The sequence below is a fragment of the Monopterus albus genome, unplaced genomic scaffold (assembly GCF_001952655.1).
Source record: "Monopterus albus unplaced genomic scaffold, M_albus_1.0 scaffold118.1, whole genome shotgun sequence".
Lineage (NCBI taxonomy): Eukaryota > Metazoa > Chordata > Actinopteri > Synbranchiformes > Synbranchidae > Monopterus > Monopterus albus.
In genome coordinates this window covers 951,634-964,628 of record NW_018127998.1, presented here as the reverse complement: position 1 = coordinate 964,628, position 12,995 = coordinate 951,634, and the positions used below count along the sequence as shown (strand labels likewise).

Here is a 12,995-nt window from a genome sequence, read left to right as displayed (position 1 = left end):
CTCTGTCCACCACTGGTGCCCTGCTCCCTCTCACGCTCTCTCAGACAGTCGAGGCGGCTCTGCATCATGAACTCCCTGCGCCGTCGCTGCTCACGGGCCTTTAGAAGCTGCTGCTTGCGCTCCTCCTTGCTCCAGTAGCGGCCCATCTTCATTTCACTCACAGCATCGTCATCTGTTGTCATGCCGCTGCGTTCCTCTCTGATCTTCATGGCACGCGCCTTCAGGAGGCGATCCCTCACTGGTCGCTTGGCCACGTAGCGTGAACCATCACTGCGGATCTTCACCTTCCACTCCATACGAGGGGAGGTGGGTAGCAGAGGAGGGGATAAGGGTAAAGGTACAGCATCTGGAGCCTGGGCAAAGTCTTTGCATGTACTACCCAAGCTCATTGGGCTTGCATCGCCCCCAGTCTCCAAGCTGCCATTTCTGGGAGCCTCTTCGATTCCTCCAAGCCCCTCAGATGTGGAGGGAGACCTCAGTTGCATGCAGCTCAGGTAACGCTGAGGCGGCTTTGTTTCGGTTTGTCGACGTGACAGATAAGGGCTGTTTTCTGCACTGCGTCCGCCGGCCCTCTCTGCTGTCCCGTTGACCTTGGGGTTGCGTCTCACCCCTCCATCTGAGCCTCTCTGGGTTCCTCCATCCCGAGTCAGGGACCTAACCTTAGCTCCAGAGCTGGATGTTTTCACCTCAGCTCCTCTCCTGTGAGTATGGGGACAGTAGGGTTGGTTTAAGTTTGCTTGCCCCCTATCCCCTCTTTCAGCCCTGGTTCCTCTCTCCCTCTGTCTAGTGGAAGTTGGAAGCTGTGTACCTGTTGAAAGAAGAGCCTCTTCTCGCTCCAGGCTCTGTGTCAAGGGTGAGGGGTACTGTTCGTTAACCAGAGGGGTGCTCCTGCAACTTTCCCCTCCAGTGTTGTAAGCACTCGTACTGTCCTTATCTGAGCGCTCCCTTTCTGGAAGCTCATTGATATCTGACAGAGCATGGTGACAGGACTCCTCACTGGCCAAGGTACCACTATTGTCAAAGCGTCCAGCTCCTGCCCCTGCACTTGCACCATTCTTGTCCTCTGGAGGCCAAGCCTTCAGGCAACGCTCTCTCAGTTGTTGCATCTTCTGAGCCCTCAGGATGTTACGACACTTAAACTCCAAGTGGCGCAGTTCCTCTTCCAGAAGGGCCATCTCATGCTGTGTCAGGCTCTCATTCCTGTTGACATCGAGTGAGACACCCCCTTCTTCTTGTGCGGGCCCTTGGCCTCCCAGCAGCAGCAGAACATTACTGTTTTTCTCATAGTAACACTTGATTTCCAGGAGCTCTTTGTACCTCTCACACTCCTCTTCGGTTAACCCAGGCATCATCATCCTCATCGGATCTCCCATGTAGGCCCTCTCCATTCGCTCCATCTGTTCCAGTCCTCCTCCACTGACACAGTCCAGTCCTAAGAGAGAGTCAGTACTGAACTGCAGGTCCTGGGAGTGCAGCAAGGGTGGAGTGTCCCCTCGGCTGGACAGAAACTTACGCATGCTGCCAGGTGTATTGGTGGCATTTGTGTTGGAGGCACTGGTGTGATCATCTCCCAGAAGGTCGTGTTCTGATGACTCTTCATATCGTGTGCTTTCATCTGTACGGCCCACCCCACTGTCCAGCTCCTGGCTGTTGCTCAGCACGGTCTGGAGCAACTCGGGTGAGTCCCTATTTCCTGAGTGGCTGTGGTCACCTAGTACCCCCCCCCCTGCCACAACACCTGGTCCAGCACCCAGGACGGAGGTGTGGTTCCTCATTTTGTGACTGCTGGGCAGATGGACAGTGTTGTCCAGCGGCTCCAGGTCCAGCTCATCTGGGTCCAGCTGGTTCTCGTTCTGACAGAAAAAGCATGTGTTAGAATGTGCTATATTTTTAAAGCTCTTTTTAGTGTATGCTTAAATGTGTTTAGTAATTATTTTGCCCACTGGGGGCAGGCATGGATGGATTAATGACCAGCCTTGGTCAGGGCCAGGAACTCAGTTTGAAGGGACTGTTAATATTTCTTGGCAGAAAGTCAGTCAAACAATTATAAAGAGACACAAAACAACCACTAAGGCTATCAAGATGTATAAAATGAATGAAGAGACAAAATGTCGACAGAGCCATCTGTTTGAATTTGTGGCTTTTGCTCTTATTGTCCAGCAGGATGGGAATTCTTTACCTGTATGTGTCTCATCATCTCTCCATGGCTCAAAACACAATTCTGACGTATTATCACTTTTGAAGTTGACATGGTTAACATCTCAAACAGCTGCCCATGTTTCACAGATAGAAAGCTGCATAATCATTTATTCATGTTTCTGGCCACCTGATAAATGTCATTTTGTCGTGCACTCTTATTTTAGCTTTGTTTCAGTCCTAATCAATGCCCGACTAAGCTAATCTGACTCTGCTCCACTGCATTCAGCGTCTAGTGGCCAACTCTGTCTTGTTTGTGTTCAGATATTTGAAATTATGATGTTACAAGAAATGAGAATGCAACAAAACTTCAAATCAAATCAAACTGATCAAGTAGAAATAACTGAAAATCTCTGATTGGTTAGAGGTCAGTCCCAATCAAAGCCTTTTAGAAGCTAATATCTCTGCACTGCTGGCAGGAGGCTTTGACAGCACCTCTCCACATTAAGACAAATGTTGGAGCAGATTTCTACAGCAAAGGTATTTGAAAAAAGGTACATACCATAGCTTTAAATCTACTCATTTCAGCAAGTGATTACAGCAGCACATTTCGGCACTGAGAGTAAAGAGTAGCGCTCCTTCCTGTCACTAGATGGTGCTGTAGCAGTATGAGGTTCTTACACCATTTACCTTGAGCTTTTAGTTTGCCACTTAATAATAATGTAATGTCAATAAAATAAAATAAGAATTCTAATGGAAATGGGGCTCATCTAAACATGTTATCTGATGGGAAGGAGATTAGTTCTATAGCTTTTGGTATAAGAGAATGAAATGTCCATCCAGAGTGATTCAATCTTTAGAACTATTTGATACTTCCTAAGTGATTGTTGTTTCTAATTTGTTTATTTTGCTGTTTTCATTGGCATCCCCTCACAAGATGATCAAATATAATGCAAATACATGTGCTGAAATCTGTAAACAGACCACTCAACAGAACACAGTTTGTCTTGGCTGGCTAGTTTCATTTGAATGTGATTTGGGTGCAGACTGCGAGATGAAGTATTGATTACCTCCATCTTCATTCATATTCTTCAACAGGCCCTCCACTTCGCTCTCTTTTCCTCCCAAGACAATGGATCAAGCTTTAATCTCTGCTTGTGCATTACTCCCTTCGATGATTCGTTGTCCGCCCCTCACTCAGTGGAATCTTAATGTGGGATCCCGCCCTCACAATAAAAATCTTGCCTGCCTTTCACAGGTAGTTCTTGTGCTCATCTCTCCAAATACAAGGACATATTTAATCTGAGAATAGGTTGTGTGTTCATGTTTGACTTTTCGTGAGTACCCTCTAGCTCCTTTGATACAATCGCAACCAGCATACCAGTTCTACTGCGTCTGTCCCCTTCTGTAGATTATTTCTTACAATGGTACACAAACAAAAAATCCATTTGGTTTGTGGCGACGTGTCAAGTTGTGTGTTCATAAGTAATTCAGCGGAAATGTGTTATTCAGGACTGTGTTAAAATGCCCTCATATCTGCTGAAAGAGTGACCTTGGGGGAAACAAAGCAATGCCACATTAGCACTGTGAGTAGAAGCACTATTCGTCTTAGCCTCTCTCTTGGTGCTATCTGTGTCCTCATCATGTTTTTGCACCTCCTTTCTTTTCTGCCTCCGTACACAAGTCAGCCTGCATGATGAACACAGCAGAGTGGCACCAGTTTATTCTTCTGTGTGTTCTGATGTGACTTTTCTCCCTTCCAGTCTTATGACTAATATTTCTGAGCATGTACACCAACTCCTTGCTACATAAAGAGGGTGATAAAGAAAGAACAACAGATTTTTTTTAGGTCAGTATCCAGAATGAGCCTGAAGACTGCATATCCAGTTTTCTTACCTCTACCTCAGGTCTCGCAAGGAGCAGGGAGACATTTGTGCTGTCCTCCCTGGTGAGAATGGCCACTGCTTCCTCTCTGTCCTGAATGTCCACTCCATTTATCTAACAGTGAAAGAGGACATTAACACTGAGCAATTGTCAGATAATATAAGACTCTTTACACCAGGCCAAGACTCAGCAAAATAGCTAAATCATTCAACTCGGAAAATGTTGTCGCCAACATGAATCGCATGAATAACGACATCGAAACTCAGAGTTTAGCATTAATGCTGCACTATTAGTAATTTCCTTCAGTAATCTGTATTAAAAGTGACAACTCCAGTTCTACTGTGGACCAAGGAAATTGTTCTGAACAAAAGGTAGGAAAAAAGTTTTAAGAAGAGCTTCGTTGGTTTGACAGACCTATATTATTGGTGATATTGCTTGCTAGCTCGGTTTACTATTTAGGATGCATCTACCTGTAGTATTCTGTCTCCCTTACGGATGCGGCCATCTATTGCAGCAATGCTATTTGGGTTCACCTGGGGAAAAAGGAGGATTACTTTAGAAGCTGGAAAGGTTAATTTACATTTTGTTTTTGATTTATACTACTGTCTTCACCTCTCCTATGTATATTCCCAGGTCCTCCTCATCATCGGTTCTGTAGCACACTGTCAGCCCAAGTTTATCCTGCTGATGAGACTTATACAACTCCACCTCCTAGTGCAGTTAGAGCAATGTTAGAGGATGTCAGCCTGAGAACAACAGGACAGCTCTCTGTACCATAATGTAAGTAGCTAATGGGCTCTCACCTCATATTCCAGCTCATCCTGCCTGTCCACTTCATGCTGGGTGATGTCGAAGTAGTCAGTGGGGTCATAGTATAGGGGTTCTATAAATCTGAGAATACGATAAAAGATTTCAGTAACTGGGGCAGCTAAAAAGGCATGGACAAGAGCCAAGGAAGACAGAGGAGGTCTGCACTGGCAGCCAGACCTGCTGCCTGTTACACTGCTCCCACTCACAGGTCATTGAGCAGATATGGCTCCAGTAGTGGTGGCGGCGAAGGGGACGGCGGAGGGTCGGGTTGGGGCGGCGCTCCACATGGGTACTGGCTGTTCTTGCCCAAAGTCAACATATGCTGGAAACTGATGTCTGTTTGGGTGCAGCTGTCTACACAGTCAGCTACACCCATGGTCACCGGGACCAAACCCCCTGGAGCTCCCGCTAGGCCCGCTCGCCTGCGGGCCCCCCGCCTCAGTATGTTGGACAGCAGGGGGTCCCGTATGTCCAGGATGGGATCCCCAGAAAGACGGGACAACTCCTTCCCATTCACCTGGAAAACAAAGGGAGTCCAGGTGAAACTGTGAAGGAGCAGGAGAAGAAGAGGAAAAGAGAAATGGTGCAGGGACGAGGCTGCTACATCCATGTACCAAAATAACACAGAGTGCAAAGGAGGGAGGAAACAGACATTTGGAATATGGCCAGGAGATGACTTTCATAGAGTGAAAGATGCTGACATGAATAACAAAGAGAGAGGAAGACGGCAAACAGGAAGGGAACTACAGCTGCCTGTGAAGTCAGGTTAGCAACAGAAAAGCTAGAAAAATACACTTCGGTACACATATAAGGGTATTTAAGCTCACACGACTGTAACTACTAGAACACAGAAACCATAAAAATAGGTTTGTATCTAAAAGGTTTTGACACCACACCAAGCAGCGGAGCAGAAAGCTGTGTCCCGAGACCTTTAATCGGCCGACCAGCATCAAAAGGGCGCAGCACGCTGTTTAAGTGACCCTTCTGTGGAGAGAAAGAAAGCACGAAAATCATGGAGTTAGAAAGTAATTACAGCTGTGAATGGATGGAAACCTGGAAGGGGTCACTAGGAATCTTTTTTCAATTTAAAAATCTACAAAATACTGCTTTTTTCTATTAGAAATAGTTCCTCGAAAACATGTTTATATTGTGAACAAACTAGTTTTGCCTCTTTTTTAAAGCAGGGGGACTTTTACTGAAAATTACTGTAGTGTAGCTGGTGCTGGAGCATCACCCTTTTTGGTGAAGAGAAATAAAACATTTCTAGCTAAGACATCATGCTTGATCATTCATTTTCCCCCTCTCTCTGCAAACTCCAACTCCCCCCAAAAATAAATAAAAAATAAATTAGACAGAAATTCTAAAGAGTCTAGGCTCATTCAGCATAGCTACTTGTTTTTAGCTCAGCTGGCTGCATGGCCCAGTCGCACTGTGGGTCTTTCTGTTAGTTAATTGTTTTGACTGAATGGAATAATACCCAGTTAAATTCACACTGTTCTCTACATGTTGAAATGAGTACTAATTCAGTTCTCTTCATTTCATTACACATGAACAAATGAGAGTCACAGGCAGAGAATCTGCTTCTTGTCGCACGGTCACTTTGACTCTCCACAGCTTTCCCACCCTGCTCTGTTCTGTCACCCCCACCATCCTCTCTTACCCCCCTCCAGTAATTGCATGTCAAATCAATGTTCCCCTGTGCAGCCAAGCACAAAAACGTTCGTGCCACATTCTCCCCCACCATCTCTTTTTTTTATTTAGTTCTCCTGCATGTGAGACCATCACGCCCACCCCTCTGGTCTCCTTCCTCTTGTGCCATTGTGCTTCCATTCTCACATTCTTATTCCTTTCTGGTTTCTTTCTCCCTTTCTACCCACATCCACTCCTGCTTCTTCTCTCTCTGGTTGCCTTTTGCTGTGCTGCCTCAGCAGTTCTGCCTGCTCTGTCCCCTCCCTGGAGATGAAACCCCGTTCTTCTTTTCCATCTCTTCCAGCCAGTCCATCTCCTCGTGTATGTTTCTCCTTCCTCACGCTAATGTTCCTTCATAAATCTTGCTGTCTTTCTTAATGAGCCTCTTCACTTTGGAAAGAGTAAGATGTTTCTTCTCTATTGGTGACAGAAGAATTAACACAGCAGTTTGCATGTTAGAGAAAACTACATCTCAACATTCTTCATCACAGTGCAATTTTTATTTCAGCTCCAAACAGGCTCTCTCTGATTCTGGAGAGCTGGGCCGTGTGGCCATGAGCACAGACTGCTGAAACAACACATACTCTACCTCCTGTTAGGAAACAGCTCAGAGGTCATGAGTGACAGGTTTGAATACTGAGAGAGAGGAGAGGGGGGGCTCCTCATTCATTATCAATGAGAGGTGCAGAGATTGCTTTGAAGATGACTTCATGCAGGGTAATGGTTGTTGTGTGTTAGACTGCTGCAGGGCTCTGGCTTGATGGAGAATCCATTACACTCTGTGCTGCTCTCTGTTGTCTCTGGGTTAGTGGGTCATTATATATAGCTGCAGTTTGTAAGCTACACAAGCTATGCAAATAATAAACCCATGGGTCCACACCCGCCCCCCAGACTCAATTCTTATTCTGTATATTTGCACAAAAAAATGGAATTGAGATCAAGAAAAAAAATAGCGAAGACTCCAAATTCACAGCAGGAGATTGGTGGTGGAATCAGTAGTGGCTGTGTGGATCCGATGGGGGATGATGTTGGTAGAGATGAAAGAGATGCAAAGCATTTCAAGTGTAGTGAGAGAAAGCAAAGGAGGAGAGATGCTGAAAGAGTGCGGGGGAAGTGGAGACATAATGATGCAGGAGAAATGTAGAAAACAAGCTTTCAAGGAACTGCCGGGTGAATGTACATAGTGAGTGAGCCGAGCTATGGGTTCATCACTCGTGTGTAAAGACACACACAATGGAAGCTCATGGGAAATTACTAAGTGGAGGATGCATAATTAGCTTTTATCTCAAAGCCTTTAAAAAGCAGTTTAATCTCAGGTGCTGTACAACAGGAGGAGATTTAAAAAAAAAAAAAAAAAAAGTGGGAAAGGTAACAACTGACTCCACAGTTACACACATTATCCCACACATTCACTACGTGGAAAATACACCAACAATCATAACCTGAAGTGTGCCCTTCCTGCATTTTCACAGTGTTCATGCAGAATCTCCGGCATGATTGATGCATATTGAACTGCACTTGTTCGATAATAGATTTCTCTCATCTCCCACGCTTTGAAGGCTAGTGCAGTCACCTTCTTAGAAATTCAATTAATCTGGAGATAAAGTTGACCTACTCCAGCTATAACCCCCGTTGTTTGATATCATAGAGCTCATTTAAAAAGACAAGCAGAGCTTCGTAGGCCATTCATAAACTGATTACAGTGAGAAGATACTGATTTCTAATGCAGTTCAGAGATGGAGATGAAGCTAACAAGCCTCAGTGGGAGTATGGAGTAAATAAATATACAGAATTTGTCAGTACATTCATCAGTTAGAACCAAAGATGGCCAGAACCGTTATGGTGCTGATGGAAGAACAGTAGGTCTGAGAGAGAAAAATTGAAATGCATAACACATCACTGATCCTCAAAGGGAAATGTGTCACACACCATATGACCTTACAACAACACCCTCCACCTTCTTTTTTCTGTCACTCCCGTGCTATTAAATTAGAGGTGAGAGTGACATCCTCTCCATCATGCTCAAGTACTTTATGTCTCATCTCCACATCAGTCACATGCCCGAGAAGTCTGCACACAGGAGAGATCAGGACCTGACAGACACGTAGATAATCACACACACTAGGAAAACCGACACACTCTTAACACAACAACAAACTGACAAGACAAAAGGTAATGAGCAGTCGGTCAGGTGAACCAAAGAAAGAAAGGACGATATGGGTAACAGTTGATTTTAACCTCCAGTATGTATGCACACATGAGGGTACCAACGTCAGTCACATACACTTATCCATGTTATATTAATGGTACATTGTTGTGTATTGATTCTTCCTCGTTTGACTCGTGATTGTCAATATGCTTTAACATGTCATTGTGAATTTAAGAAATTACGTTTGTTTAATGATGCTGGTTGCCATGGAAATAGAGCCCTTCTTTACGGTGAGAAGGGAGTGGCTGAATGGCTCAGGGGGCCAGAGGTTTAATGTGTGTGTGCGTGTGCGGGGGCGACCAGTTACTCTTGTAAAATGCAATACATCTGCAGCTGAGTTTGTCATTCATCATCCAAACAATGATATACTTTTTTACTCAGGCTATAGGAGGCAAAACTGATCAGAAATATGTCAGTGGGTGTGTACCAACCAGCGTGCAGCATATGTGAAGCAGAGGCTCCATGTATAATGCATGAGTTTTATTCCTTTGGCAAGAGAAACAAGTGTTTTGATACAGTGGGTTTTAACAGTCTGGTTTTCCAGCCTGATGTAGCTGTAAGCTGTTTAATGTGGTGCATAGTTACTCAGTAGACTGCATCTAATTTGAAGGTTGATTGTACATGTTAGGCAAGGTAAACTGCTCAAAGCTGCAAACCTCTGACAGTAAAAATGTGTAGCATGGAGAACCATGAAATGTGTGTGTGTGTGTTGGGGATGTAATAATGTTTCCTCTTTTATGAGGCTTTGTATGATTGGACATCATTTGTCTCTTACTAGACATGTTTGGATTAATTAACCATCTGTAACGCAAGAATTGCTGTGTTTGTCATCATTAGCTGTGATAACTGACTGCCTTTTGTTTTGTTTTTTTAACTTCTTTTACATTTGGATGCACATTGGCCATTGCTTCTTGTATAAGACATCCAGGTTTCATTAAGTATATTCAAGTCCTTATGTCAAAACCATGTGTTCTGGCTCTGGTTCAGTGCTCCATCTGCGTTCCTGTCTCATGTTCCTCTAATCCCAGCCTGTAGTGTGGTTTCAGGCTTTCCAGACCACAGTATTTGCGGCTGAGCTACTTCACCACAACAAAGTATCTATACTAACATAGCTACCATTGACACAGCAGTGTGAAACATGACTAATAAACAGTCAAACGTGCTCCAAATCATGCATCACACCTTCAGTGCATCGCTCTACTCCTCGCCACACCCGTCTAGAAACCACGTGCAGCAGCTTGGTCTGACAGAGCTGAACATGTTTCTGAGATGGCACACTCCTAGAGACAAAAGCTTTGGGCCAAGGTGACCTCACGTCACCACATCAGACAAATTCTTCGATTTCCACTTTCAAATATTTTGACTTGCATGAGGTCAGTGTAATTACTACTGACCCCTGTTAAATAAGGTCACTGATTATGGAGTGCACCAGCCCTGCTCTGGTTTTATGATCACATCCCAGACTGAACACTTCTCGTTCTCTTGTACTTCACCCCAGGGATTCAGGAAGTCACTCAAGCCTTTCTATTCAGTCCTGCTCCATGAAGCACTCGAATTGATTACCTCTGACATCTCACGGCAAACAAAACAAAAACCGTCTGACTTTCCCTCCATCTTCCTATTTCGACTCGTTACTGTACCTCTGTTTGGACTCAGTCTCTATGTTTGCCTCTCTCTTGACTTCACCTCTGGCACCAGATGCAGGCCCAGTTTACTGGCCCAGACCCCAGCTTCAACAGCTGAGGCTTCTGGTGCGACAGATACCAAAAGTGTTGCACTGCATATCCATGAGTGCTGACTATGTGTCATGCTCAGTAAGCATGGGACTTATTTCAGTCACTGCATGTATCAGATGAGCTTACTCACATACAGTCTGTGGTCTACTGGCAGGTGGTACTGAGGCTGTAACCGTGGCAACCCTTCTCTCCTATAACACTTTAGCCCATCTTTAACCACCCATCTATCCTGCTGCCTCTGGGACGGAGAGGCTCTGCACCACTCTACCTTCTTCACACCAGCATATCTCTCTATATTTTGCAGTGTAGCTCTGCTCCCTCTCATTATAATTATTATTAGCATCATGAAATATATTTTTGTATTTGATCATGATTATTAATGAATGGCTATTTCATTACAATATTATTCTCAGGAGGTAATAGGATCATTAATATTGGTCAAATCTGCACAAAAAGGAATAAAACTCCAGCAAAGATGTAGATTTCTGCAGAGGTTAGATATGTTGCATGATATGAAATAATATAAAACTTATCAATCAGTGATGGTTAATGCATTCACTGGTTTGATTTGGTTAATGAGTTCAATATAATGTTATTAATATCATGGTCTTAATATTTTGATCTGACTCTTTCACCTGATGATGCTATTGATCACTGACAGAATAATGAAGAAGACTTTTAAGGGAGGCACTGAAGGGGATGCTTGAAAACTCAAAGTGAGAAATCCAAACAGCTGAGACAGACAGAAAGAGAGAGGATAGGAGACCGAGTGCTCACCTGGAACATGACCCTGTATTGTTCCTCGGGCTTTTGAACCACACACATATGGCACCCCATTGTGACTTTTGACACAGTGCTGGACTGTGCAGGTCCAGAAACAGTCCCAGATAACCAGTTCCCACACCAGGATGTTATCTAGCAAGGTCTTTGTTTGTGGCAGTGGGAGAGCCCCACCCTCATTCGCAGGGTTGTTGTATGTTCCACTACTCCTTTTCACAGTAACACACAACACATCCCTGCCACAGTTTAACTGGCTGGGTCTCTTTTTTTCTCTTGCTGTTCACAATTCAAGTGTTACAATCCAGAGTAAATTTAAAAGTGGAGATAGTTTCAGCACTGCAAGCCCACTTGTTAGTTTCTGTCTCCATCACAGGCAAAAATGTTCAGGTGCCTGTTGTAGATCATTTGGCTTCACTTTAGTCTTATCTGTGGACTGGTGTATCACAGGAAGCCTTGTTGGCTGGATCTGGAGTCCTGCTGGTTTGTGCTTGTGTCATTACACAGATTAGACAATTGTTTAGACAAATCAATGCTTATCCAGTGTTCTGTGAAAGGGTATACTTGGAGTACCCCGTCATGTTTTGTTCTTAATGCTGACAACTGTGGGATACAGCAGGATTTTCTAGCTGAACTCCCTCACGCTGTTTCTAAGTTTTTATACTTGAAGCACTAAACCAACAAACAGCACACCTGCAGCAATGCTCGTTGAACAAGTTTGAAACAAACACGGTAGCAATCAAAGACCTTGCTTCGGTCCTTTTTTCCTCCTGCTTCCCTCACTCCCACATAACCTTCCCTACCTACTGCACTCTGCCTTCCAGGATCGCTGAAGGATTGCTTAGTGTGTCTGTTAAGATAACTTCTCTTGAAAGCCCTGTCAGGACTTTGCATAGTTAAAGGTATTTCCTAATTTACCTCTATTGAAACTCACCAAGTGGAGAAGCGGGGCAGGTTGGGTGCTGACCATTACAGCATTAGCATGGATCTTTAAGCCCTTGCTGTGCAGCTACGATAAGTTGCGTGCCAGGCACACAACCCCAGGATACATGCACATCTGCAACTGCATCAAGACAGGCAACAGCACATGCTTCTTTTATTTCTAAGCCGTACTACACACACAGATTGCAACTTGTAACTGTCAGCAGGACTGCCATCAATGGAGGAGAGATTTTTCAGACGGCCTCTCCAAATAAGACAAGACACGCAAATCAAACATGCTGTCAGTGTAACGTACATAGATCGTTATAATAGAGTGTAGCAGGAATCCATTGTACTTATTTGATCTGTTGTCAGTTATTGTGGCAGGTTTTAGACCATTGATTCTCTGAGCTACAGCACACTCAGCATGCTAGTGAGCTCCTCTAGCGTCAGACTGAATGACAGATTGTAATGAAATTAGGGACCTGTTAAGCAGAGATCAGGCCAGGCTCTATCCTGGCCATGTCAAGAAATTAATATCAAACCATTTCATGGAGCAATTGGATTTTGGTTGTTGGGTTATTGGGGAAATCAAGACTGTTTATCACAAGTATCCTCAAGTATCATTTGCCTTAAAAAAACCCCTGTGGATATATCATGACTATTCACTTACCCTCAAACATATTCTTTCAATATTTTAATTGTCCTTCGGTTATTGTAAACACGCTAAGTCTATAGACAGCAACTCCCACTTGCTCTAAATTAGCACAAGTCTGCAACCCTCACGAATCACCTGAATTGGAATGGAAGGTGGATCCTGGTACCACTTTCCC

General features: G+C 44.3%; 1 protein-coding gene across 1 annotated transcript in view; it reads right to left on the bottom strand.

Moving 5' to 3' along the window:
• LOC109966710 (PDZ domain-containing protein 4-like) overlaps positions 1-12,989 on the bottom strand; it is a 15,968-nt gene extending 2,979 nt beyond the window's left edge. Inside the window, 7 exon segments of the mRNA XM_020611788.1 lie at positions 1-1,853; positions 4,033-4,134; positions 4,491-4,553; positions 4,633-4,731; positions 4,824-4,911; positions 5,037-5,347; positions 11,242-12,989. The exon segment at positions 1-1,853 is cut by the window's left edge and continues 16 nt beyond it. Of these exon segments, the coding sequence (XP_020467444.1) occupies positions 1-1,853; positions 4,033-4,134; positions 4,491-4,553; positions 4,633-4,731; positions 4,824-4,911; positions 5,037-5,347; positions 11,242-11,301 (2,576 nt within the window). The 5' untranslated portion in view covers positions 11,302-12,989.
• Between the last annotated feature and the right edge of the window lie 6 nt (positions 12,990-12,995).